General features: G+C 43.1%; 1 protein-coding gene across 1 annotated transcript in view; it reads right to left on the bottom strand.

Annotated features, from left to right (window-relative positions):
• The window catches only part of ttn.1 (titin, tandem duplicate 1), a 163,029-nt gene that overhangs the window by 119,175 nt on the left and 16,168 nt on the right, over positions 1–27,686 (bottom strand). Inside the window, 38 exon segments of the mRNA XM_047369711.1 lie at positions 109–387; positions 542–823; positions 908–1,186; positions 1,282–1,569; positions 1,662–1,940; positions 2,021–2,302; positions 2,391–2,669; positions 3,190–3,471; positions 6,174–6,452; positions 6,668–6,946; positions 7,247–7,528; positions 7,620–7,898; positions 8,000–8,287; positions 8,377–8,655; positions 8,740–9,021; positions 9,109–9,387; positions 9,464–9,745; positions 9,961–10,527; positions 10,689–10,967; positions 11,446–15,135; positions 15,621–15,665; positions 18,620–18,808; positions 18,922–19,041; positions 19,797–20,081; positions 20,353–20,584; positions 20,709–20,877; positions 20,972–21,113; positions 21,272–21,532; positions 21,703–21,963; positions 22,056–22,316; positions 22,409–22,672; positions 23,018–23,278; positions 23,360–23,620; positions 24,150–24,413; positions 24,498–24,770; positions 24,967–25,233; positions 25,432–25,713; positions 25,800–27,496. Of these exon segments, the coding sequence (XP_047225667.1) occupies positions 109–387; positions 542–823; positions 908–1,186; positions 1,282–1,569; positions 1,662–1,940; positions 2,021–2,302; positions 2,391–2,669; positions 3,190–3,471; positions 6,174–6,452; positions 6,668–6,946; positions 7,247–7,528; positions 7,620–7,898; positions 8,000–8,287; positions 8,377–8,655; positions 8,740–9,021; positions 9,109–9,387; positions 9,464–9,745; positions 9,961–10,527; positions 10,689–10,967; positions 11,446–15,135; positions 15,621–15,665; positions 18,620–18,808; positions 18,922–19,041; positions 19,797–20,081; positions 20,353–20,584; positions 20,709–20,877; positions 20,972–21,113; positions 21,272–21,532; positions 21,703–21,963; positions 22,056–22,316; positions 22,409–22,672; positions 23,018–23,278; positions 23,360–23,620; positions 24,150–24,413; positions 24,498–24,770; positions 24,967–25,233; positions 25,432–25,713; positions 25,800–27,496 (14,849 nt within the window).

Raw genomic sequence — 27,686 nt, 5'->3', positions numbered from 1 at the left:
TCTAATTTACTGTGTTTTTTCAATATTAAAAAATGTTTGCATGACTTGATGCTGCATGACAGCATTAACAGGATTTATCAGTTGGGAAAAAAGAAATGCGAGCATCACCTTTCACTGTCAACCTGCAGCTGGCAGAAGCAGAACCGACCCGGTTCTCAGCCTTGCAGGTGTATTCGCCATCATCAGATTTAGTTGTCTTGATCAGTTTCAAAGTGGCAACACCATTTGAGAAATCCATAGAGCAAATAGGAGACTTTCGCAGCTTTCCACCAGCCTTAAACCAAGCTACAGAGATATCAGGAGTTCCTGCAATACGGCATTTCAGGGTAACTGCGTCACCCATAGTAACCTCCACCGGCTCCATCCAATCAATAAAGTATGGTCGCTCTAAAGTGAAACATGAGGGTGATGGTTTAGTACAACTGTTAAGGTGCAGATGAATAAATGAAAGACTGAGTTAATGAATGATTGATAGTGAACCAGTATTAGAGTGGAAACTAAAGAACTAAGCTCAGTAACATGGAAGAGTTTTGATTTTTACCTAGAATTGAAACATGTGCGTCACATCTGTCACTTCCTACTCCGTTGTCTATTTCGCAAGAGTATTTGCCAGCTGTCTCCATTCTGTCGGAGTTAAGAATCTCAAGGATGCAGGAGGTTTCTGTGGTGGTCACGGTGTACTCATATGAGGCCCCAATGAGTTTCCCATCCTTCTTCCAGGTCACATTTACCCTGGGCGTTCCAGAGAATGTGACTTCAAGCCTCAGAGGCTTGCCCTTCTCAGAAGAAATATCTCTCAGCTTCTTCACAAAGTGGACTGGTTCTAATGGAGGTAATTCCAATCATCAGTTACATCAGGGTCATCTTTAGAAGCAGATGCTGAGAAAAGAGTTTCATGCTGACAAACCTTTCACAAAAAGATGAAGAGTGCAGCTTTCCTTTCCTGCATTGTTTGTGACCTCGCATATGAACTCTCCGTCGTGAGATTTATCGACTCTATGAAGGACCAAAGAGGCCACATCGCCCTTCATTAGGATCTCACAGCCTCGTCCATGTTGCATTTCTTTGGCTCCCCTGAACCATTTGACTTGCAGTGGGGCACTGCCTTTTACCTTAGCTGAGAAAGTTACATTTTTGCCAGGCAACGTTTCTTTGGCTTCAGGTGTTTCCACAAATGAGGGAGGTTCTGGTTTCAGATAAAAAAAGAGATTGGTGGTGGGATAAATAATAGGTTTCCATAATGATATGATCCCATGCCAAAGGCCGCTGGTCTGTACTAACCTGTCACATTAAATGAGGCACTGGTCTCACTGGCTCCTGCAGCATTCACTGCTTTACAGGTGTACTTGCCAGAATCAGACATACCAACAGTTGAAACTCGCAGTCTGCAGTGATTATCTGTGGAGCTGATGTCATAATACGGACCACTCTTGATCTCCTGACCATTATGGAACCAGGAAATTGTTAAAGGAGAAGATCCAGTAGCTTTGCACTCCATCTCACCAGGCTTCCCCACAACAAAGTGGGTCTCCTTGAGCTTCTTTATGAAACTTGGGGGAATCAACTTATCTATAGTCAAAGAGCAAGAGTCATGAGCCACTTTTGCGAACTACCTGCTGATAAATCAATTTGATCATAAGATCTGCATAAAAGTCACCAACCTGAGACTAAGAGCTTGGTTTTACAAGAAGCTGTACCAACGTGATTTAAAACCTCTAGTTTATATTCCCCAGCGTCTGCTTTGTCTGCAGACCAGATCTTCAGAACAGCAACCTTCTTTGTGAAGGACATCTGATATTTGGCACCAGCACTAAGGGCTTTGTTGTCCTTGAACCATTTTGTTTTCAGTTCTGGTGAACCAGACACTGTAACTTCAATAGAAGTATTTTCTCCTGACATGATGCTCATAGATTCTGGACTATCCACAATGGCAGCAGGTTCTAAAGTTGTGGGAAGAGAACATTTAGCCAATAGTATAGTAGTAGTAAAGTAGTATAATTATTCATGAGGTTCTACAAACCTAAAACAGTAACTTGGGAGACTGACTCCACCACTCCTGAGTCGTTACTCAGCTGGCAGGTGTATCTACCCGCTGTTTCTGAGTCAGCCTTGGCAACTACAAGAGTGGCCACGTTGTTCTCAAAGGTGATCTTCCTGTTATCACTGTCTCTGAGGACATGATCCTTGTCTTGGACCCAGGACACAGTCAAAGGCTCAGAGCCTTTCACCGTAGCTGTCAGGGTCAGCTGCTGGCCAATTCTTAGCGACTGGTCAATGAGCTTTGTGACAAACGCTGGTTGTTCTGAATAATTATGGAAAGATCACAGGTGAGGAAAGAAGATCCTATGTAGACTGATCTTTGAAGATGTGTCCACTGACTTGGTACTAACCTTTTAGTGTGATTGTAGTGCGGCAGAACTCACTTCCTACATTGTTTGACACCTTGCACTCATAGAGACCAACATCATTCTGCTCCAGTTTCATGACATGAAGTGTCGCAGAGTTGCCCACACTAACCATCTTATATTTCCTACTCTCTTTTAGGGGCCTTTTGTCTTTGTACCAGTTAACCTGGAAAGGTGGAGTGCCGTACATCTCACAGTGAAGACTGGCATCTTTTCCTTGAATGCCCTCCACTGGGTTGGGAGTTTTAGTAAAGGATGGGGACTCTGGAAAATATGTTTCGATATATTAAGAGAATTCATCTTCATAAACAAACAAACCATTATGACAAGCAACTTATCCAAGTACTGGATTTAATTTCAGGTTCAGGATTTTAGCAAAGTTCCTGCTTGAGGAAGCATCCTGATCTTTACAAAAACAATCTCCTATGGTAATGATAAAACTCAAGTGATGTTCATGCTACTGTATGATTATACTGTGGCTCACTTTATAGATAGGAGAGAATTAAACATAAAAATTAAGGGAAGTAGTCAAGGCCATTCCACCAAAACCCAGAAGAGCATGTCCCTGAACGTGGAGACCTCTCAGACTCATGCTCTCTGGCACACTAACAGTCTTACAGATTCCATGCTGGCATTTTTAGACAAGGTCCTGAAGACACCCATAACACACTCAAACTTAATCTGCATCACAAGACATCCATTCCTTCTCTTTCATGCTTCTCAACTTCAGAGGTGACAAATCCACAATGTATCATGTCACCAAGAAATCCGTTCGATAGCTGACCTTGAACTGTGAGAGTGGTGCTGCAGCTTGCACTGCCAGCATCGTTATGAACCTCACATGTGTAGACTCCATTATCCTCAAGCCTTGCAGAGCATAGCTGCAGATAGGCAGTCGACTCAACGAACATGGTTTTATAATTTCCTCCATCGCTTATCTTTTGGTTGTTTTTGTACCACAAGATCTTTGAGGAGCGTGAGCTCGTGGTCTTGCATTCTAAACGGAGTCCCTCACAATGCTTCACAAAGGTTGTGGGAGGCAGTTTCAGGATAAACTGTGGAGGCTCTGTGGAGTCAAAAAGAGATTAGGTTACTTTCACCAACGTAAAACAACACTCGAGCACCTTTGGGATGGATGCAGGATGCAGGCAGGTGACTTGGATCCTGTGATGGGAGGAGGCGAATTTCAACAACATAAATATTGCTGGAAAATGAAGACAGAAGAGTGGTGAAAATGAAGAAAAAAGATGGGGTTAAATGAGTGATGATGGTGCTGGACAAAAAAAGTAAAGTCCAACCTTTCACCAACAACTCTGCTGCACTTGTCACTGTGCCGGCTTTATTGCTAACTTGGCAAGAATAAACTCCACTTTGCATGGCCTCGACTGAGTTCAGCTCCAGTGAAGAAGAATATTTCTCTACACTGACTAAGCATGAGGCTCCAGCAATGAGTTTGATGTCATCCTTGAACCATTCCACTGTAAATGGGGGAGTCCCTTCAAAGACACTTCTGAAGGTCACCGTTGACTTTGGAATAACTGACTGAGACTTGGCCTCCATCAGAAACCTCGGTGGCACTAAAACCCACACAGAGAAGTGATTATGATACCGGACTAAAGATTTATTTTTAAAAATATGATTAAGTTTGCAGGCTAACCTTTAGCCGTAAGAACTCCGCTGCACACGCAGCTTCCTGCTTCATTTGTGACCTTACAGGAATACTGTCCAGTGTCGCTGCTTTCGGTCAGTTTTAACTCCAGAGAAACGGTGCTTCCAATGTGTAAGAGTTTGTACTTTGAACTCCTGCTGATCCTTTGTTTCCCTTTGTGCCATTCAACAGAGAACGGAAGAGAGCCAACCAGTTTGCACTCCATTGTGACCACTGAACCCATCACTGCTTGGATATTTGATAATTTTTTGACAAATATGGGAGGAGCCGCAGTATCTGTTTCAAACAACATCGGACCATCATTAGCTATGTATTTATGAAGTTTTTTGTGAGACTTTTCCAAACCTAAAACAATCATCAGTTTTGCAACTGCATGACCAGAAGAGTTTATTTATGAAGTACATTCAGCTGTCTTCAAGCTGTGACGCTATGAATATTACCAGGACTGAGGTAGTTCTCACAGACGAAATGGGGATTTCTGACTGACCGAAGCTCTCTGCTCACTTACCTGTGGAGCTCCAGCAACCTGGATTCCATTATAGGATCCACCTAAGCCACCTTTATCACCTCTGCTTCTGTATCATCATAGCCTAGTTTTATAACCCAAGAGCAGTGAGATGATTTTATGTTCAGTGGGACCTAACAACGGTGTTAATATTAAAGCAGAACACATTGTGCAAAATTAGTGCGAAAGCATTTGTTCTAGTTTATTTACTTTATGACGGGTATATTTCTTTTTAGTAGCTTCTTCATGATGAGGCATTTTAATCTTTAAAGAAATTTCCACAGAACAGCGAGACTGGAGTAGGCGATCTCACAAAGCTCAAAAGACATTTTGTGTCCTAACAAATTTCAGAATTGAAAACTATCAAAAATATATATAGTATTTTGAACACAAAATGACTCATGGTGGAGTATGTCTAATGGTGAAATAAACTAAACATGCTGAGATAATGGTATCGAAACAACAGAGCTTCACAAACTGAAAGGTGCCAATTCCTGCAACTGTACAATCCAGAGATGGATCAAGCCCATCAGCCATCAACAATGACATACTTTAATTTAGTGTTAACTCTCAGCAGTGGAATTATGAACATCTTTGTGAGACATCGGCCCTTTAACGAACAAAACAGACTCCCTAACCAACCAAATGACATCACAGTAACATTATTCTGCAGACCTTATTCTTCATTTGATTAAGAAAATAAAAACATACAAAGATAAACATCCACTGTGAGATCCACTAACAGCTATTTTCTGAGATAATAACACTATTAAAATATGTATTTGACACTGGTGAACCTCAGTTCCACTTTCAAGCCAATCCATTGAGATATCTGAATAACCACCTTCCTGTCACAGAGTTTAACTAAGGATCAGCATTCAGCTGTTTCAATAAAAATCATAGATCTGACAACAACAGTACAAATAGAAGCAGAGTGATCCCTATAATATAAAGAAAAAACCCAGGGAAAAGGTAAACATTATGGCATAAGGCACAGCCGGATCAGTCTGTATTTCACAGTCACTCTCCAGAACACATGGTGTTGCAACACAGAACATCCAGAATCATAGAACATTTAAAACAGTTGTAAACCCTTGGATGATCTGTGCTGACATGCATGAAACCACGGTATAAAAGAGGAAAACATTCAAAATCATGTCATTGTTGATAAATTCTGTTGAACAAAACCAAAAACTTCAGCTTGGATATAAAATGTCTTCACCCAAAGCATTGAGAATGAAAATGAAATTGCAATCCAATAAAAACGAAATCCAAAAGCATAAATAAGCAAATGTTTCTATATCTGGTTTAGAAATAAAAATCAAAACCAGTTTGAATAATCTTCAAAACTGCTGGTGTCTGAATTCCTGATCCAAGATCAGCTTTTTTCCTGCCTTCATCTATTTACACTAAACAAGCCTGATAGGTGGTGACGTCCACCCAAGCCTGACTGGATTACCAACAGTTAGACTGACAGACTTTAGCTCTAACACGTCAACACAGGACACAGCTGAACCCACTGTGTTAATGAAGCTTCAAGCTGGACATAAAAGCAACAGAGTTAAGATGAGATTTTCACACAAACGTGACAAACCTGTCACTGTGACCATGGCGGAACATCTCTGAGTCCCAACTTTGTTCTGCGCTTCACACAAATATGTCCCACTGTGAGATAACTGAGCATTTTTCAAATTCAACTCAGCACTGTTGGTTTCATAGGACATCTTAACATGCTCGTCTTCTGTGAGTTCATGATCATCCTTATTCCATCGGAACGTCATGGGAAGCGCTCCAGAACACATGCACTTCATAGAGATTTCAGAGCCCACCATGCAGGACATGTCCTGTGGTCTTTGAATAAATGATGGAGGTTCTAGTGAAAGAAGACCACAAGTGAGACTGTAGGATCTAACCTGAAGTTATACCTTGTCAGTTCTCTGATCTAAACATCTATAATACATAAAGAACAGTGTTCTGGAAACCTGGAAATTGAGCAACAAATCACCAGACATTTCATCATAAACAAAGAAAACACTGAAACTGAGCAGCAAGCAGAAGGAAACAGCACAGGACATTCGTTTGACTGACCTTTCAAAGAAACCTGGCAAGAACAATTTGTCTCCCCAACATCATTTGCAACCGTGCAGCGGTAAGTCCCATCTTCCCTGCTGTCACAGTCAGATATGTGTAGAGTGACTGTGTCTTTTTGAACATGGATCTGATACTTTTTGTCACTTCTGATCAGCTTATCGTTGAGGAAACAGCTTATTTCAAATGGAGGGGAACCTGAGACGGTTCCTGTCAGGATAATATCTGATCCCTTCACAAACTCAGCTGATTCAAAAGGCTTTACAAACACTGGAGGTTCTATAAGGAAGATAATAAAAGTAAAATTTAACAAGAATGCCTGAAAGGAAAGTTTAGTCTGATGAGGCAGATGCGGTCCACAGAATCCATCATTATTAAAATCTTCTTTCCAACACTATTCAGAACATTTACGCTCCTGTGGTGATTGCTGTCTACTCATTGGTTGTTGCATATATAAATGTTGACATCTGAGTTCATTCAATCAGACAGCAAATGGTCACTAAGGATTGAATGATGGAACAATGTGGACCAGACAGTAGGAACAGTTTGTAGAGGAGAGCTTCGTAAGCCAACACTAACCTTTGACAGTTACCGAGCAGCTGCACTGCTCTCTGCCGGCCTCGCTAGAAGCCAAACACACATACTCTCCACTATCGTCTACATTGCAGTTCTCCACCTCCAGAGAGGCTACGGAGCTCTCAAAAGACATCGAGTGTCTGTGGTCAGACATGATTTCTGAGCCATTTTTCATCCATGTGATGGAAATTACAGGAGTTCCCTGCACTTTACAGGACAGCTTTAGGGGCTGTCCAGCTTTTAGCAGCTGTGAAGGCTCAGGCTTCATTGTGAATGTGGGCGCTTCTGTAAATTAACAAGAGCAATTATAGTAAAAAGTTAAAGTGGTTAATGGCAGGAAGAAAACAGGTTGGCGGATAAAGGATTGAAGCAAAACCTTTCACAAAGAGGATGGCGGTGCAGTCCACTTTCCCGGCATCATTGGACACTTGGCAGGTATATTTAGCAGATTCACTGGGTTTTACACAATGAAGCTCCAAGGAGCTTGAAGAGATATCCTTTTTTATGACACACTTTCCTGCAGAGAAAATCTCCTTCTCCTCTCGGAACCATTTAACCACCAGTGGAGCAGACCCAGTGAATGCTGCTTTTATCACAACATTGGTTCCTGGTGGAACATCCTGGGACTCAGGTTTCACAGTGAAGGCTGGAGGTTCTGGAAAACAACATGAAAATTCAAAGCCTATCAATAACCTTTGCTCAGCTGTAATCGATGTTAAATTCCTGGTAGATGTAAGGCTCTGTAACTTCTCTGACCTTTGACAGTCAGTGTTCCACTGGTCTCGTTTTCTCCGGCTTTATTTGAAGCCCGGCACGTATAAACTCCTCCATCGCTTTGATCTAGATGTGTTATCATCACAGAGGCTGCACTTTCACTGTAATCAAGCTTGTATTTATCATCACTGTGAATTTCTTTGTCATCTTTGAGCCACAAAACAACCATTGGCTGTGATCCAGCAACTCTGCACTCCAAGGTAATGTCACTACCAATACTTCCATCCATTTTCTTTAGAGTTTTAGTGAAGGATGGCGGAACAGCACGATCTGTGTGAAGGAACAAGCCACACACATACCTGTGACTGAAAGGCTAGTTTATGAGTTGTAGTAATCATGTATTCTTGACTGAAACTAACCTATAACCGTGACTGAGCACGTGCACTCGTCTTTTCCGACTTTATTGGAAATCTCCATCTTGTATTCTGAAGTGTCTCCTCTATCTGCTGAAAGTATCTTTAGAGCAGCAGTGTTCTCCTTCACAATCATCTTATATTTCCGACCACTGATCATCTCCTTGCCATCTTTGAACCATCTGACTTTGAGCTCAGGGCTTCCAGAGATGGTGCACTCAAGCGTAGCCGACTCACCGGCTGTAACGCTGATGGATGCTGCTTTCTCTATGATCCTAGCTGGTTCTAAAGCACAACAAAACTTTAGGTTTTATAAACTAACCCAGATTAGCTTCAAGAATAGTTTACTAAATACAAGGGAGTTCTAACCTTGAATGGTGAGAACGGCTTCACATTTCTGCTGGCCCGCCTCATTTTCAGCAATGCAAGTATACTTGCCACCATGCTTTTTCTCAACAGAGGCGAAGGAAATACAAGGAACATTGTTCTCAAATGTTGTTGTGACACTGGAGTCGTCATCTATTAGCAGCTTAGAGTCTTTCATCCATTTAATAGAGATTGGAGCTGAGCCTTTCACAACTCCTTGTAGTTTCACAAAATTTCCCAACACTACTGTAGAACTTTCAATCCTCTTTGAGAAGATTGGTGGCTCTGAAACAACACCAGCAATAATAAATGTTAACAGTTTACCAAGTACCCTAGCGGCAGAATCATGTTGATGCCTCTTTTTTAACTAACCTTTCTGTTTAACCACTGACTTAGAGGTCACTGAGCCGACCTGATTTGAAACAACACATTCATATTCAGCAGCATCGGCCGTCTCAAATGTGTGGATCTCCAGAGAGGTCAGTGATCCCTGTGACACTACTCTGTACTTTTTATCTGAGGACAGGCGTTTCTTGTTCTTTTTCCAAGTCACTTCAAACGGAGCAGAACCTGCAATCTCATACTCTAGTACAGCTACCGACCCCCTCACTGCCTCTATGGAGGGTATATCCTTAATAAACGATGGAGGTTCTAATGGGAAACGAACAGATTAGTCAGTAAAAAAGTATATGTCAATTCGTTTTTTATCATTTCAAACTCTTCACACCTTTCACTGTCACTTTGGTGCTGCAGCTCTCACAACCTGACTCGTTCAAAACCTCACAGCTGTAGTTTCCGCTGTCACTCGACATGACATTGCTTATCTCAAGAGTGGCGACGCTGTCCTTAAAACTGGCACCGTGTCTGCCACCAGCGGGCAGCTCGCTGTTATTGAAGAACCAGGTGGTGTGAAGCTCGGGAGATCCTTTGACGGTGCACTGCAGCCGAGCCGTGCTGCCTTGCTTCCAAACTGTTGTGGCTTCCAGCCTCTTTACAAAGACTGGTGGCTCTGCAGGGGTGTGGTTAGTCAGAGCCATTACATGGAGGTGAAGACGTCATTTATAAACAACAAACCAGCATTGAAGAAAAGAGCTCATTATGAAGGGAAGAACAGCTGATTATATATGAGACACCAAGTACAGGATAAAACTACATTTTAAATTTGTTTGGGGTGTTTGTAGTTTTCAAACACACATACAAAACTGGAATGCAGACAGCTCTTACCTTGTACTTTCACAGAACTGGAGCAAGAGGCACTTCCGGCTTCATTTGCCACCGTACACACATAATTTCCACAATCTTTCAGTGTGGTTTTTAGGATATCAAGATTTACTGTCTTATTCTCAAAAGACAGTTTACAATCCGGAGACTGGTGGACTTTTCTACCATCTCTGGTCCACGTGACAGTTACTCCTGTGTCCTCATCCACCTGACACTCCAGGTGAAGAGGAGCTCCGACCACGGCAGCGACTGGACCCAAGGGCTTTACAAAGTTGGGTTTATCAACAACACGCAGCTCCATGCTGCACTCAGCCATCCCAACATCATTAGATGCCCTGCAAACATACAGCCCCCGGTCCGCTGCCTCAAGCTTTGTAATCTCAAGAGTGTGCTTATTCTTTTCACAAGATGTCTGGTAGTGTTGTGGCACTGAGGACACAGCCTGGTAGTCTTTCAACCACACAACATTGAGAGGAGCAGATCCAGTTATTACGCACTGTATCAGTGCCCTCTGCCCAACATACACTGTCTGGGTGTCAGGTTTAGTTTGAAAAACTGGAGGAAATTTCTCTACAAAGTTTAAGAGAGACAAAATGTGAGAGTTCGGGTAAAAAGTGCAAAAGATATTTCCAAAATGAACAAATAAAAAACAAAAGTCAGTGTAACTTGAAAGCCCTGAAAAAGGCTCACAGTCAACCAGCAAAAAAGGAGGAAACATGCGTTTCTCCTACCTGTCACATTGAGAGGGGCGGAGCATTCATCACTGCCATGTTGATTGGACGCCTTGCAGGTATACTCTCCACTGTCATCCTTGGTTGGGCTCAGAACGTCCAGAGAGGAAGCAGTGAAGCGACTGATTATCCTGTACTTATCACCCTCTTTGATGGGGTGACCATCTTTGAACCACTTGAAGTTCACATTTGGAGCATCCTCTGTATCACATTCAAATCTGGCAGTGTTGCCGACATTGCTCTCCAGTGGAACGATTCTGTGTTTAAACACAGGTTTCACTGCGTTTTGTGGAGAGAAAAGAAAAACAAAAGAAAAAGTGAGTGAAAAGAATCATTTTGAATGGAAACAAATCTGACTATTTTCTGAAGATGTTGAGGTGGCCCTGGAATGAAGAGTGACTCAAAGAAATGAATCCAGTGATGACTGTGGGGGAGGAAAGCTGTCTTAGGGTTAGGTTGAAGAAAGAAGGTGTGCATGCAAGGAACGGACCAAGGATGAGGAATGACAGGTGCTGAAAGACATGGAAGGTAATTCCTAGAAGGAAAGAGGGATGGATGTGAGGATAGAATGTTTATGGAGAAGTGAAGATGGGAGAAAGGGAAAAGTGAGGATGGTTCTGCTGTCCGATTAAAACCTCAAATCTTCAATTTAAATATAACTGTTTATTTCTCTGAGGTCTAGAGACAACAGAATATGATATAAACTAATATGTGAAGTTAGTTGATGATGATATCAAAGAATCGTCCATCATCAAACCTTGTGAGACCACAGTGAGCCTTGAAGATGTTGTAGTCTTGCCGACTTCATTCTCAGCCTCACAGACATATTCTCCTTGATGCCTCTCCTTCACAACTTTGTTGATAACTAGTGTATATGTGTCGTGGTCTTCAGAACACTTGAACTCTTTACCAGATTTCACCAGCTGGCCATTGGAAAACCAGTTAACCTTGGTGGCATACTTGATAGTAGCAGTAAAAACAGCTGTACCATTTATTTCGGCACAAGCATCCTCCAGAGACTCGGTAACAACAGGATGATCAATAAGGCTGTCAGAAGACTCACTGATCAGGATGGCATCTGAAAGATACTCCTCTCTGGCTTCTCTCTGGACGAAGGCGTCCACATGTACCATAGGAACCTGCTCCACAGCTGTCATTGTAGTTTCTTCAGTAACGCCCCTCTCTGAACTCTCTGAACTAAACTCTGTCCAACTCACTTGCCTGGATTCGTGGGTCTCAGCGTGGTTCTGAATTGCTGCACTATGGAAAAAACCCGCCAATTCAGTTCGGAGATCTGCAGAATGAGATGCATCTGGAGGAAACCCAACAACACTTTCTTCCACCATCACCGAGTCAATTACAGTTGACAAAGTCTCTTTAGAGGGCACTGAGCTGACCTGAACCTTCTGAGGCCTGTCAATCTGCAATATGGTGTGCTGTTCTGAAGTAAGACTTTGCTGCTCCTGGAAAACCATAGCTTGGAGAGCTACCTGCAGTTCAGTCTTGAGATCAGCTGTTTGAGGATATTCTCCTTTAATAGACAGTGTGATCTCCAGTGGAACACCAGGTGATGTGATCAAATATGTAAATGTGGTCCTTCTGAGCTCTCGCTGAACTCTGACCTCCTGTATCTCCACTGCTTCTAACTTTCCCACAACTTCTGCTAGTAAGAGTGGTTGATCAATGGCCACAGCAGACTGAAGAGCATCTCTCAGCTGATGCCGTATGGTCATACTTGTTAATTTTGGGATATTAAGAACAAAATTGAGTTCTTTAGGTAGAGTATGAGAGTCCTGTGACTCGTGGACATAAACAACCCCTTTAGGTTGTGTCTGAATACTGACAGTGGAACCTTCTGGTTTATGTACCTCGCTTGACTGCTCTTCGATAATGACCCGCTTTTCTTCTAACAGCACAGATTGTCGAACTGACTGTCCCTCCTTGATCTGAACTGCAAAATCCTGTTCTGCAGCTTCTATGATGGTACACCTTTCAGTGGCTACTGCCTTTTCTTCTATGAACACTGGCCTCTTTGGGATCTTTGGTTCAACTTTAACTTCAGGCTTGAATTTCTCATCAGTGTGAAGACTAGTGGTGTGACCCTCTTCTAAAGTCTGAGTGTCTGTGACGTTCAAGGATTGCATGATATTCCACTGATCTTCTCTCTGAATTAATGCTCGCTGCGTTTTAAAGCTGTCAGTGATAGGGGTCTCCTTCGGAAGGTGCAGAGGCTGGGAGGACACACCAAGAAGGTTTGGAGGTCTAGACTCTGTTTGAAACTGTGCTTTAATCCCATCCACAGATACATGAAGATCTTTATAATAATCTGCTATGATCTCTCTTTGCATCTCTGAGGATGCAGCGTGGCTCCGAGCCCTTTCCTGTTTTGGGATTGCCATCTGCTGGTCAGGTTTGGTAAAGACAATGATGCCTTCCTTTGGTAAAACTGAAACAGAATGGATTGACTGGATGTATTTTGGCTGTGGTTGCTCATTCTTTGGCCAAACCGAGGCGTAGTCAGTCTCTGCTGTAACCTCCGAAGTTGCCTCACATACCACAGTCCTCTGCTCTTCTTGAGTTACTGAGTGCAGCAAAGTTGGACTCACCTTCACATCTGCCTGCTCTGCGGGGGGCTTTTCGTTGCTGAGCCTACCCTCGGACTCTAAAAAGCCCTGATCACTGATGACCTGCAGATTTAAAACTTGTTTTTCCTCACACAGAGCCTGCAGACACACTGGAGACTCTAGAGGTGCCACCTGTACTGTCTGTTCTGCCTGAACCTGGTATTTCTCTTCAGTAAGTATGGCTGATTTACATATCTTGTCTTTGCTTTGCCGGATGGTTTGCATCTCTGGTCTCTGTGTTTCACATTTCTGCTCTTTAGATAGAGCCACTCTAGTTTCACTCACTGGTGCTAGCACTGGTTTAGGTTGTTCTTTTTCAATCTTTGGTTTAACGGCTGATTCCAAAGCAGGCAGAGCCTCACAGTGTGTTTCTGAGAGCAGCAGCTGCTCAGCAGATTGAGCAGAGTATAAAATCTTAACCCCTTCTTGGACTCTAAAACTCTTCTCCTCCCCTGGTCGCTCCACAGCATCTGACACATCAGCAAGAATGGGTATAGAAGATTCTACTTGGTAGCTGCAGACAAGCTGCCTGGGCTCAGTTGAGGTCTGCGTGTGCTCCTGAGTCCGGTCTGCCAAAGACTCAACTCTCACCGTGGTCAATGAAAGGACCTCCTCAGATGTAGCTGACATGATTTTAGATGGCTGCTCTTTTGATAACGTCAGTTCAACTACCTCAGGGCTCAAAATTCTCTCCGAGTGCTGCTCTGTGATCTTTTGACTCTCCTGGACTGAAGATAGGAAAGACGCCATGTGAAGCTGCTTTGAAGGAACAGCTAAGACCTCAGGGGGATGGGTTGCAGCAAAAGAAACACTCTCATGAACATCGTGTGACTGCAGAAGGGCAGCTTGGTGGGTCAGCTGCTCTCTGTGAAGAGTAGCAGCAGAGACATCAAGCTCTTGGAGGGTTTCCACCTCCTCACTTGGAATAATCTGCCGGTCTTCGGTACTGATTGTATAAATCATCTGATCAGACCGGCTTTTTTCATGGTACGACTGGGACTCTGTGCTTTGCTCAGTCAGCGATATCTTCAAGCCCTTAGTTTTCTGGATGTACTGGTGTTCTTCTTGATCTTTTTCACTGAATACCAACAGCTCAGCGCTACAAGAGTCCTGCCCATATGAGTTGAAGGCCTTACATGTGTAGACACCACTGTGTTCTTGTTTGACACTCGTAATGCTGAAAAAGCCTGATCCATCTGGGTTGTTCACTATGATGTTAAACCCAGCAGGCTCAACATGGACGCTTCCTTTGAGCCACTGAACATCAGGGAGAGGATCTCCAGCCAGCATATACCTGAAAAAACACTGACCCCCCTCTGATAACTGAACGGACTCAATAGCTTTCATGAACTTTGGGGGTTGGCCTGTTGGTGCACGTGTTTTCTCACATTCTGGCTCCTTCAGCTGAACATGAAGATAAGAAGAACATGTTGACTGGCCAAATCTGTTGCTGACTGTGCACGAGTACTCTCCCTCAAATTCTCTTTGTACTTTGTTAATAACTAAACTGTACTCATCTTTTTCGTGAATGAATGTATAAACGGACGAACTGGTTATTGTCTGCCCGTTGTGGAACCACTGAACAGTGGGCTTTGGGAAACCGGACACTTTGACCGTAAAAGAAAAGGTTTCTCCAACAACCGCAGCTGCTGGAGGAAGTTTGCTGAGGAAAACTGGTTTTTCTTTTTTCCTCTCCAAAGAGCTGGAGAAGCGTTTAGTCTCTGGTGTGAGTTCAAGTGTTCTGGTTTTGTTGGGTAATTTTAAGCCAGTGTAGTATGACTCCTGGGTTTCCTCTTCCACTGTGATGGATGAGCTAGAAAAGGCTGAGTGGAACAATGACAGTTGAACGTAAATCACACATCCCAGCATCAATCTGCTCCAATAAAACACAGTGCCTTTTTCCATCTACAGAAGAGTTATATTTGATTGCATGATGAGTGATAGCTGTTTTCATGTTGTACTACAAACTTAACATTTAACATTTAAACAAACTAACACCAAATGGTTCAAAAATGGTTTCCAGGAAATTGTTAACATTGACAGAACATTGTGCGTTCTGTCAAACATATTGACACAATCTTCAAATAATAATAATAAAAAAATCATATTTGAAACATGTTGCATTAATTACATTAAAACACCATCAAAACACAGCAAATCATAAATATTTCAAAACAGACACACATTTATCATGTACACCTCAAAGTGAAACATCTGAACCACCATAGTTAAGAAGCTAATTCAGCACAACTATACATGACAAGGGAGCCCCGCCTTCCCCACCCACCCCGACTGAAGCAATATTTACCTTTAACTTCCTCCTTAACCACTGGTTCCTTCTCCACTGCAATTACTGTGAAGACACAGATTGCTCACAGTTAAAAACATTTCCACAGCTGCATTCAGAGAACAAGACGGTTAGAATCTGTGACGAGTCGTGCATCCATCTGATCCGTTTGGGTTGTTTCTTTGACCTGATCTTCTTTCATGCCTCCATTTATTATTTTAGCAAGCAGCACATATATCTTCTTGGTAAAGTTTGTTACATCATTGACCCTCTCTTCATATCTCTACTAATGTTTTAGTCAAAGTGCTGGAAACAAAGAGTCAGAGACCTTGCCTAAACATTGTTAAAAGAAGTAGAAGAAGAAGAAGAAGAATAGTTGCCCTGTGAAGAAGTGTGCTTCTGATGGCTGTGCAGGTGGAAAACAGTGTGCATGGGTGCGGGGCACAGAAAGCCAGAGTGAGCAAAAGGACCAAAGCATGCAATTGCCAACCTTTCATCACTGTGCTGCACTCAGCATCTCCAGCTGAGGTTAGATTTTTGAAATAGCAAGAACCCCCTGGTCTGGCTCCCACATTATTAGCGTTTACACAGCAGAGAGAGCTGTCTCGTTTCAGAGAGTACCAAACAGAATCCTTGACATTCAGACGGTTGTAAAGCCAAATGACAAATGAAGTGGGAAGCCCCTTCGTAATGCAGTGCAGAGAGTCACTGTCTTTGTTTCTGATCAGCAGCTCAGGGGGGAGTTTGATCAGAAACTCCGGGCTGTTGGAGAGACGATGACTCCGCTCATCATGAGGCATGACATCTGGGAAATACAACTGGCTGATGAGGTGGTAAAGTCTCTGGGAAGATTTTGGCAAAGATTCGAGCTTCTTCTTTGACTCCTGCTTCTCTTGCTCAGAGAGATCTCTAGAGCTCTCTCTTTCTGCTTGTGAAGCTTTACGAACAGAATCGGTGGGGATTGGGTTCTCGGCTTTGAGGTTTGCTTCTTTAGCTGAGTGAGAATAAAGTTAGGGAGAGTAATTAGGGGTCAGAGAGTAAAAGGCTATGGCTATAATCAATAAAGGGTTAGTAGGATGGAGAATGAGATTAGCAAAGAAAAGCTGGTATCAGGGGGAGGGGCACAACTACACTACAGAGGTTGTTATTACATTATTCTAACAGATTATAAACTAGGAGGAGATATTAAGTCATGATAAGGGGGTCCAAAGCAGGGTGAGCAGATGAAGCAGATGAAGAAGTGAAATGGACCAGTTGGAAATCACAAAAAAGAAAGATTAACCACCTTCAACAGTGAGCCTGGCAGAAGAACTGTTCTGACCGTGATGGTTGGTGGCTGTGCACCGGTACATTCCCTGATCAGCCAGGTCGACACTGTGGATGACCAGGGACAACAAGCCCCCACTCTGAGAGCTCCTTACCCGCTCCGCATCCACCAAGTTCTGACCGTTATGATCCCATACCACTCCGGTGAAGGGCTGCCCATCGAACGAGCAGCTGAACGCAGCAATCTCACCACTTTTCACTGTGATGTCGCTCATTTCCATCAGCAGCTGGGGGCTGGCTGAGAGTTTCAAATCAAAGCTGCTGTGAGAGCTCATCTCCACTGAGGTTGCACTCTCCATCTGAATCTCAACCATCTTCAAGGACATGGAGGAAGCTTCAGAGACCACCTCAGAAAACTCAAAACTGTGGGCTGTTTGACCCACCGACAGAGAGCTGAAACTCTCTGCTTGAACCTCCAGCCTCTGAGTTATTTTAGTCTCAGAGCTCGACACGCTATCTAAGGCTTTTTCATCTGGGCAGTAAGAAAGGATAGAAGAATTAGGTCAACACAGCACAATTCCGGTGATTTTTCCAGGTTATTTGTTTGCCAAAGTGCAGTTGGGTTGGAGTGTTGAGGATCAGTCAGGCTCAGTGAGAACTGGACAGCGGCTGGTTTCCACAGTCAATCATGCAAACTTGACGGGAGCCATATTTAAAAAAAAAACAGATGTGAATTATGTCCGTGATTGTAAGGAATCCGAAAAGCTGTACTTCCATAGTCCAGCTGTTTCAACCATGCTGATTTACTCTGAAACAAAGAGTCGTGTCTAAACAAACACTGTTAGGAGCTGCAGGTGTAGGAAGAGAGGATATCATGCAGCACAGCAGAGCATCCTGCAAGATGAGGCTCACAGTAAGAAGTAGGGTCAAAGCAAAGCTGCTGATTTCTCTACATGCAGCGAGAGAAATCATTGCTCATCTCCTGTCATCAGAACAAAACTACAGCCACAATTATAACTACTTCTAAATCCGGGGGCAGGGAGCACAAACATTATTTTGACAGTTACTACACTAGTTCTAATACAGCAAGCAACAAATGTGCAAGGATGTGGAAACTATTGAGTTTCTCTATGAGTTGAAGAATTAAAAGGCAACAAGGTAAAATAGTGAGAGTAAAAGTGGGTCTTTGTGTGATGTTCTGGATTTTATATTATTATCAATGCAGTGATCAATATTACAGTCTGTCAATTAGTGACAACCTGTGCTTCAATAAGCCTATCAGCTAGAGGTCCAAACTGCTGAAGGATCTCTTACATACAATCTTACAAAAACTGTTAAATTATTGGACTATTTGAAAAGCAGACATAGCAATATTTATGCATCTAATATAAAATGACTTTTAAAAGTGGAAATTTTTTATTTACTGGCCCTAAATTATAAGTGATTACAAACTGATGGAAAAACAGCACATTTGTCTGAAAATTAGATGTCTAAGTTACAAGAAGTTAGGTTAGAATTACAGAAGGGTAACTGTAACTGTACAGCTGTAACTGAGTACAAATTATTATCAAGTAGACACTCCGTCATTTTCTTTACTATTCAAGCCAAAATCAGAGCAGCTCTGTAAGATGCAGCAAGAAGACTTCATGCTTTCTGGGATTAAAATCGGAGGACCATGCAGTCAGGGTTGGCCTCACTCTCACCGTTTTATTAAAAATATATCTGCATGCAAGGTGATATTTGCTGGAACTCACCATCAAGGTTCAGAGTGGCAGAACATGTGACCATTCCTGCCGAGTTTGTGGCAATGCATGAATACTGTCCCTCATGTGAAGGGAGGACTCTGGAAATCTCCAACAGGCAGGTTTCATCCAAATGAGACATCCTGAAGATGTCAGACTGTCGGATCTCTCTGTCATCACAGAACCAAGAAATCTGCAGATCTGGAGACACGGTGTTCACAGAAGTCAGTATCATCTCACACATGTTTAGCAACAGGCTTGATAATAACAGAGAGGTTAAGCAGCCCCAGAAGAAGCTGAGCGGAAGTAAATACCTTCCCCAGAGACAGTGCACTTCAGCTGGGCAGGATTTCCCTCTGAGACCAGAACATCCCGCATGGGAGTGATCAGAACCGGAGGAGAGATCCGAACAATGGTTTCAACCACCTCGGGAACTGAAAGATAACGTGTTCAGTTTACAGACGTGTTAAAGATGTTTCAGTTTGATCGTCTCAGTCATTTAACTACAGCATTTTACACCTAAACCGTTAAAAGTTATTAGTTTTTACTGAAACAAATGTGCTGATTATAACATTGACTCAGTATCACATGTTTAATGGTTCTTTTCTTCCATTGCGTGTGACTCCTTTGCTTCTTTCCCTGCTAAGTTTTAATAAACTGGCTACAAATAACCATTAACATGCTGAGTCTGACTGTCCTGAACTGGGCTATAACTGAATGCAATGTGAACAAACTAAACTGGTCAATTGTAAGTTTATTAAAATTGAATTATTGGACTGAACTGGTTGCTTTGTTAATTGAACCTGAACTGAGAACAACATAAAAGATAACATTAGGTGGCAGAATATACCAGCAAATAAACTTTATTACACTAACTAATACAAGTTTTAAACAGGGAAATAAAATAACACAACTTTATTTAATGTGATGTTTTCATTATTCTTTGTTAAATTCTTTGGTCAGCTAAATCAAGTTTAATTTTATTTAACATAAATCCATTTGACTCTTAATTATTAATTAATTAATTCCTTACACTATTAATTTGAAAAACTCCTGCTGAAATATGTAATAAAAATGTGTCCATAATAATAGTAACATGACAGTAATAATAGGAAGAAGTAGATAACGATGAATAAAATAAAGCAAAAGAAGAGGCTACTTGGGTGCTTCACCATAAAACATGTCTGACCTTCCACGGTGAGAGGGGCGGAGCTTGTGGCTTCTCCGTAGTCGTTCTTGGCCTCGCAGCTGTAGACGGCAGCGTCCTCGGGGAAGACCTCCAGCAAAAGTAGTGTGTGCTCATCTCCGTCGTGGAGGAACTTGCATTTGTAACTGGTGGACAGAAGCTGGGAGTCTTTGTACCAGAACACCTGAGGGTGAGGGAGGCCGCTCACATGGACCGAGAAACGCACAGATCGACCCGACATCACTGTTTGGGCCTCCATGTGGCGGACAATCTGAGGCGGCTCCGGCACTGAACACCGAAAGCAAAACAGTCATTGAGTTAAAGAAGCAAAATTAAATTTGTGAAAATACTTTTTTAAATTTCTGTTTAACAAAGAAATATTTTTGTTTAAACATTACACTAAAAGAAGCTACTGATGGGCGACGTTCTCTCTAGCAGAGATGTGAAGGATTTCTTTCCTCAGCTTCCCACAGTAAGTAAGAAATACTTCCATCGTAGATAACAGGAACAGAGAGTTTTGGTCAAATGTGTTCAAACTGCTGACTGAAGGATCTCTTACATCTCACAAGAAGGTTCATGGTGCTGCGGTTTTTGCCGGCGATGAATGTGTACTCTCCAGCGTCACTCCTGAATGTCTCTGAGATAGTGAGGCGGTGCAGCTTCCTGATGATGGCGTAGTTGAACCTCTCTTCCTCCTGGAAATGGATCTCCACTCCATTCCTCAGCCAGTGTCCCTCCACTTCATCCTCATTTACCTCAAACTCAAAGGTTGCTCTTTGTTTCTCCACCACCTGCGCAAAAATATGACCGTCTCAGCCTCATACATCAAACTCCCTGTCATGGGTCTACATGAACATGTTAAAGAACAGAATCAGAGCTCAGACTGGGGTGAAGCTCCCCAGAACAGGAACTCACTGTGATGTCTCTGCTTTCAGGCTCGGAGATTTTAACATCTCGCCCCTCGACTCCCAGGTGTCCAACAGACATGCTCGACCCGGCTACAGCCGTGTACTCGCCAGCATCAGACATGCGAACTGACGGCAGAACCAGGCGGTGCACAAACTTGTCTGAGCTCATTTTGTACCTGCAGAAAAATAGAGAAGGTAAAGCAGAAGTTGTTGATGATGTTGGTCAAACATTTAAAAGGTTCATGCACTTGAATGAAAAGTTCTCTTTACCTCTCGGACATCTCCAGCTCCTGGCCGTCCTTCATCCACATCACCTGGACGTTCGACTCAGAAACTTCACACTCAAAGGTCGCCCTCTTCTTCTCTGTGATCTTTATGTCCTTCAGGTGTTTAGTGAATTCAATCACACGAGCTGTAGGGAAATAAATGAGTCATTACATCCTGCCTAAACATGGCAACAACTGGTCCCAAGTTCTTTAGTGTCTTAATGGTTTTTATTTGGGCAGTTCTGATAGTTGGACAGTAATAAAGCATCCGATGACCACAGCTAAGAACATCTCCACATCTTACCCTCCACGTAAAGTTTAGCTGTAGTAGCTGCAGAGCCGGCCATGAAGGTGTACTCGGCGGTGTCTCCAAAGTGGACGTTCCTGATGCTCAGATTGTGGGTGAACTGTTTGCAGCGCGCCTGGCACCTGTCTGTGGATTTGATCTCCACACCGTTCTTCAGCCATTTGTAGGTGATTCCCTCATAGTTGACGTTCACCTCAAACGTGACGGTGTCTTTCTCCTGAGCGTTCAGGTCCTCCAGCATTGTTGTAATCAGAATAGCTGAAAGAAAAAGGACCTTAAGTTCAGAGGTTCTTTCACCCCAGGGGAAGGAAACTGAAGGTTAAGATGCTGAAGGAAAAACTTCACACACCAACCATTTAGATGAAGATGTTAAGACATTCTTTTTAAAAAGTTCTGTTTTACAAAATTAGGATTGGTTAAATTCTTACCGTTGACGGTAAGTGTCGCTGACACTCGGTCGTTCCCACAGATGAACATGTACTCTGCAGAGTCATCCCTGCTGGTGTTCATGATCTTCAGCTGGTGGAGTTTCCCCTGAACAACAATCCTGAACTTCTCACTCATCTCGATCTCCACACCGTTCTTCAGCCAGGTGGAGGGTATATTAAAGTGAGAAACTTCACACTCGAATGTGGCCACCTGAGTCTCTGGGACCTCCACGTTCTTCATGGGTTTGGTTACCCGCAGAGCTGCAGAAACAACATAGGCTCAGATGGTTTGGTTCCTGAGGTCTATCAGTGATGTTAGGAAAATACTAAGAATGCTTCATTTTAAGGCTTACACTCAACAGTCAGGTGAGCACTGCACTGGAGATGACCAATCACCACCGTGTACTCTCCCTCCTTGCTGTTGTCCACGTCCTGGAGGATCAGTTTGTGGGTCCTTTTCTCAGACAGCATCTTGTAGTGTTCGTTTGGCTTCAGCTCCGTGTTCTTGAACATCCATTTTACTGGGATGTTGTCTTCAGAGATGCCCACTTCAAACATAGCTGTTGCACCCAGCAGTGATGTTACATCCTTTGGCTTCTTCAGGATCTTGAGGGCTGGGAGAAAAGTCACATTCACAAATGTTTTGATAAATGTATTCTGTAAAACCAGTGAAGCCAAACTGAATGTTATCTTAACTTCTACTTACTTTCAACATTGAGTCTGGCGTTTGCAGACAGCTTTCCCAGTTTGAAGGAGTAAACGGACTCGTCTTGTGTGGCGCAGTTGTTGATCTTCAAGGTGTGAACTGTACCCTCCATACTGATCTCAAATTTATCACTGGGCTGGATCTCGACACCATTCTTGATCCACTGGGCTCCCCTGACGTTCTCGTGGGTCAGCTCGAGACTGAACACAGCCTCCTGAGTCTCGACCACGTTCAGGTTCTTCAGAGTCTTCTTGATCTTTACAGCTGTAAGGGTGAACGTTATCAGTCAACGATTCATTGATTCATGATGTTAAAGAGCTTCAAAAGGGTGTCTGCCTGCAAGCACTCTAATTCTGCATTCATTGTACTAAAGCACTAAAGTATTAAAGTATATATTAAAGTGCAATGACAATAAATTCTGATTCTGATTTATTTTACAACTCAGTTTGTAATGAGCTGGTCTGTCTGGAGAAAGAAAGGAACAATCAGTGGGTTTTCATTTTGTTTTACATTCTGAGCAGACACATTTTGGGAATGATGAGGCTGACATTTTAAGTTATGTCCCACAATCTTATTGCATGAGTATATTTTAAAAAACACTGGACCCACCTTCAACCCTCAGACTGGCAGTGGTCTTGGAGGTGGCCACCTGGTAGGTGTATTCTCCGACGTCGGTGGCTTTCGTGATAACAATAACAAGACGTCTCACAGCACCATCCACCTCACTCAACACGTTCTCGCTGAAGTCGACAAGGTGTCCATCCTTCAGCCACTTTCCTTCTGCAGATGGGTTTGCTACCTGACACTCCAGCACTGCAGTCTGGGAGTCAGCAACCACCAGATCTCGCAAAGGTTTCTTGATGGCGCCACCTGGTGACACAGCAAGATTATATATAATTATAGAGACTGTCATATATGGCGTTCAGCTTGTTAAAGTCATCTCCTGCATACCTGTTACGGTGAGTGAAGCTCTGCACGTCTTCTCACCAGCAGCGAACAGGTACTCGCCCTCTTCATCTTTCATTGCATTGATGACTGTCAGGAAGTAGAGCTTATTCTTGGTCTCCATCTTGTGCTTGGCGCTGGCTTTGAGTGGCTGGTCCTTGAAGGTCCAATATGGGTCGATACCTGGGTGGGAAACCTCAACTTCGAAGGTGACATTCTCAGATTCAGAGCACTCCGTGTCCTTCATTGGCTTCAGGATCTGCACAGCTGTTGAAGCAGAACACAGAAAATGTAACGCTCAAAATGTCCTGTAGGTGGAACTTTGACATGTGTGACTAGAAGTCAAGATAATGTTTTACATTATCTTGACTTCCAGGTCAAATCATCACTGATGAGTTATCTTATGATCCTAACTGCTCCTAATGAGGAACTTGACCTTACATGTGTGTACTCTAAGCTTCTGGGAACATTAAACACATTTATTGCGAGGTCTAAGATAAATTAGGTAAAACTTTAATTGTTTTATGGCTTCAAATTGCTAATTTTTCAATAGCTACACCACCTATTGCTGACAAATATCAAAGTTTCCAGCCGTATGCTGATTATTTATTTTGTCATTGTTCTAATAAATGATGGAGAGGTTCTTCTGCACTGCTTACTACTTATTTTGCCCTGGAAAGAACCAAGTATTCAGTTTCTGAGCACCTACAGGCATTTTTAAGTTTTGAGCTATAAGATATTTTACCATGTGTTTATCAATAAGCAGATACTTGGACAGTCATTGAGGGTAACTTACGCTCAACAGAGAATTTGCAGCTGGTGTCCACTCGGCCAACAACCATTTTGTAGTGACCCTCATCAGAAGCGTAGGTCCTAGTGAAAACCAAACGCTGCTTGGCCCCCTTTGCCACCATACTGACCCGGTCGCTGGGCACCAACAGTTTGTCATTGTGGTACCACTTGACGGAGCTAATGTCCTGAGCAGAGATCTTAGCCTCCAGGACAGCCTTGGTGCCTTCAACAGCAGATGTGTCCTTCAACGGAATAAGGATACCAATACCTGCAACAAAAAGACATTCACTTTTAAGAAGTTTTATTTTGAAACAGAGTTGTTTTATGTAATATATGAGTTTGAGTGACCTACTCCGAATGATGAGCTTTGCAGAGGTTGTAATATCATGATCAGGAGCCACAAATGAATATGATCCAAAGTCGTCCTTGGTGGCATCTTCAATCAGGAGTTTGTGGACTAGTTTATCGATAACAATGTGCATACGGTTTGAAGCTGCAACTGGCTGTCCATTCTTCATCCAGCTACCTTCAACATTTTCCTGGGAGAACTTGACCTCAAGCTGAGCAATATCCCCCTCACAAACTGTTAGGTCTGTCAAAGGCTGGACCAGGGTCACGGGACGCACTAAAACATGAAGACCACAGTATTCAGGAATCGAAACAAAAACAACTAAAGTTAAAGTAGAGTAGAAGACCAACTAAATGGAACAAAGAGCTCAGCACTTCTAAAAGGAAAGTTTCATGAGGAATGGACCGGTCACTAGGAAAATAAACATCTTTAGACCTAAACCCTAAATTTACAATATATTTTCATCACTTACATTTCATCTTCAGTGAGGCACTTGTCGTGAATTCGCCCACTTTGAAGGTAAATTTGCCTTGGTCTTCTTTCTTGACATCTCTCACAGACAGAGTGTGTCTTCCACGGCGAGAGGTCATGACGTATTTAGCACTGGTAGAGAGCAGCTTGTCTTCAAAGAACCAGCTACCTTCAGCATCTTCACGAGTCACAACACATTCAAACTCTCCAGAGTAAGTCTCAGGCACCTCGATGTTCTCCAGCTGCTTCAGCATCTCCAGTGGGGCTCCTGTTTAAAGAATAATAAAGACAACTTTTAAGAAACCACAGTGATGTTGAATAACCTATAAATCTTATTTACGGACAAATAAAAGCTACTATATAAAACAAGCCTTCAAATACAACATGCATTTCAATAACAACTTAAGCATGAACAATATTATTAAAGTTTTCTAATTTTGAACATGGCTCCATCATTTTGACCCACCTTCAACGTTGAGCTTGGCGCTGGTTCTGACATTCTCGTCATCTATAACCACACATGAATATTCTGCGTTATCCCTTATTTCGAGCGTCAGCACGGACAGGAAGTGGACCTTTCTGTCAGAGTGCATCCTGTATTTGTCTCCGGAGAAGATCTCCATGTTACTCTTGAGCCATTTGACTTTAACAAAAGGCTCGTTGGTTTCACACTCAAAGGTAGCCATAGTATCTTTCTCCTTGGCATTGACGTCCTCCAGTTTCTGTGTAAAAGTGATGACTTGTTTTGCTGCAAAAATATCGTTACGTTTAATTAGAAAACATGTGATTCAAAAGGAAACAAGCTACAGTTTATAGAATTCACTATTGTGGTACCTTGCACCAGCAGGAAAGCATGGCTTGATGTCTCTCCAGCGGTGTTGGTTGCCTTAACCATTATGCTAGCTGAATCCTCAGCTGAGACGTTTCTGATCACCAGTTCACAAACATGGTCTTCAGGCCAGAACCAGTAAATACGGTCTGATTTCTCCAGCTGAACACCATTCTTGAACCACTGGCATTCAGGATCTGGTCTACCAACGACTCTGACTCTGAATTTGACTTCATCTCCCAGTGCAACTGTCTGGCTAGTGATACGCTCCAGGATCTTAGGAGCTTCCATGCTGGGCGAGAGTTTGACTCTCTCTGGTTTCAGAGGTTTTGCAGTAAGTTTGCGGCGCTCCTCCTCCTTCTTCTTCTCAGCCTCCTCCTTCTCCTTGGCATGGTGAAGCAGTTCCTCCTTAGTTTTTCTCAGAAGATCTTCATAGGAATCATCCCTCTTACGTGACTTAAGCTCAACAGCAGTGATGGACTCATAATAGCCTTCCTCTGTCCTGCGCTTGAATTTGCACCTCAGCTCCTCAGACTCCTCTATGGCCTTCTCATGGACAATTCGCTGGGCCTTCTTAAGCTTGACCACCTCCTTCAACTGAGAGTCCTCAGCAGGTTGCTCAGCCTTCACCACCTCGAATGGTACTTTTCCTGACTCAGAAGGAGCGTCACCTGTTTTAGCCTCAGCAGCATGGCGCAGATGAGTTCTGAAATCCTCCTTCTGCTGAATCTCCAGCTTCACAGTGTGTTCAGCTGAACCCAGGTTGTTATCTGCTATAACCTTTACCTCTCCTGAATCATAAGATTTGATTTCTGTAATCTCCAGGTAGTAAATACCATCATAGCGAAGTCTGTATCTCTTGCTTTTGCGAATGAGTTGTCCGTTGAGGTACCAGTTTACCTTTGGAGCTGGATAACCAGTCACTCTGCAGCGGAATCGAGCTGTGTCCCCTTCCATAACCCTTACAGGGTCAGGAAGAAGGACAATCTCAGGTTTTATTTTCTCAGTGTCTTCCTCGGCAGTAACTCCATAAGGTCCACCTTCATGAGCCTGCCGTTCCATTTCATCAATTCGTTGAACACCCTTCCTGCCTTCAGGAAGCTGAGATTCCTCAACAAGGCCCTTCTCATCCTTGACGATCAGGGTGGCAGAGTTCTGGTCGACTCCAAACTTGTTGGTAGCTCTGCAGGTGATCACTCCACTGTCTCTAGCATAAGCAACTTCATAGTCCAGGCTGCAGTAGCCAAACTCATTGACCATGCGCAGCCTGTTTGCAGCAGCCAGAGGTTTGCCGTCATGCAGCCACTCCACCACCATGGTGGGGTCTCCAATCGGAGTTAGCCTGCACTCAAAATGCGCTGGACCAAAACGCTTCATGCGGACAGAGGTGAGCTTCTTCTTAAACACCGGTTTCTGTTGCTTTTCTTTGTCATAAAGGTCACCTTCCTCCCACTGCTCTTGGCCATAACGCACGTGAAGAGGCTCCAGCTCTGGAGGGGTGATCTCTTTGGCTTTGTAGGTTCCTTTGGGAATAATGAGCTTCCTCTCTGGCTCAGGCTCAACATAGTCCATTTCAACATTGACTCTGCAGCGGGTGGTGTCTCTGCCAGCCTTGTTGATGGCTGTGGCGGTGTACCAGGCACTGTCTGAGCCACCTGCTGAAGGGATCTGGAATTTGGCCTCTCCTCTGGTTCCTTCAATCCTAAAACATAAAGGTTTCATATTAACATTTTCAACTACTAGACTCACATTATTAAAGCTGACCCATCAAATGTTACCTTCTCTAATTTGAATGAGTCTGTAGGAGGATCAATTTTGCATTGCAAGCAGCTAAAATAGTTCCATTAACTAGGGTCGCCTTACTTTTATGCAATACAATACAAAATGTAGTC

Source organism: Girardinichthys multiradiatus, chromosome 7, assembly GCF_021462225.1.
Source record: "Girardinichthys multiradiatus isolate DD_20200921_A chromosome 7, DD_fGirMul_XY1, whole genome shotgun sequence".
In the NCBI taxonomy this organism is placed as follows: Eukaryota; Metazoa; Chordata; class Actinopteri; order Cyprinodontiformes; family Goodeidae; genus Girardinichthys; species Girardinichthys multiradiatus.
Note: the sequence above shows the minus strand (reverse complement) of the source record. Positions and strands in the feature narration are given on the sequence as shown.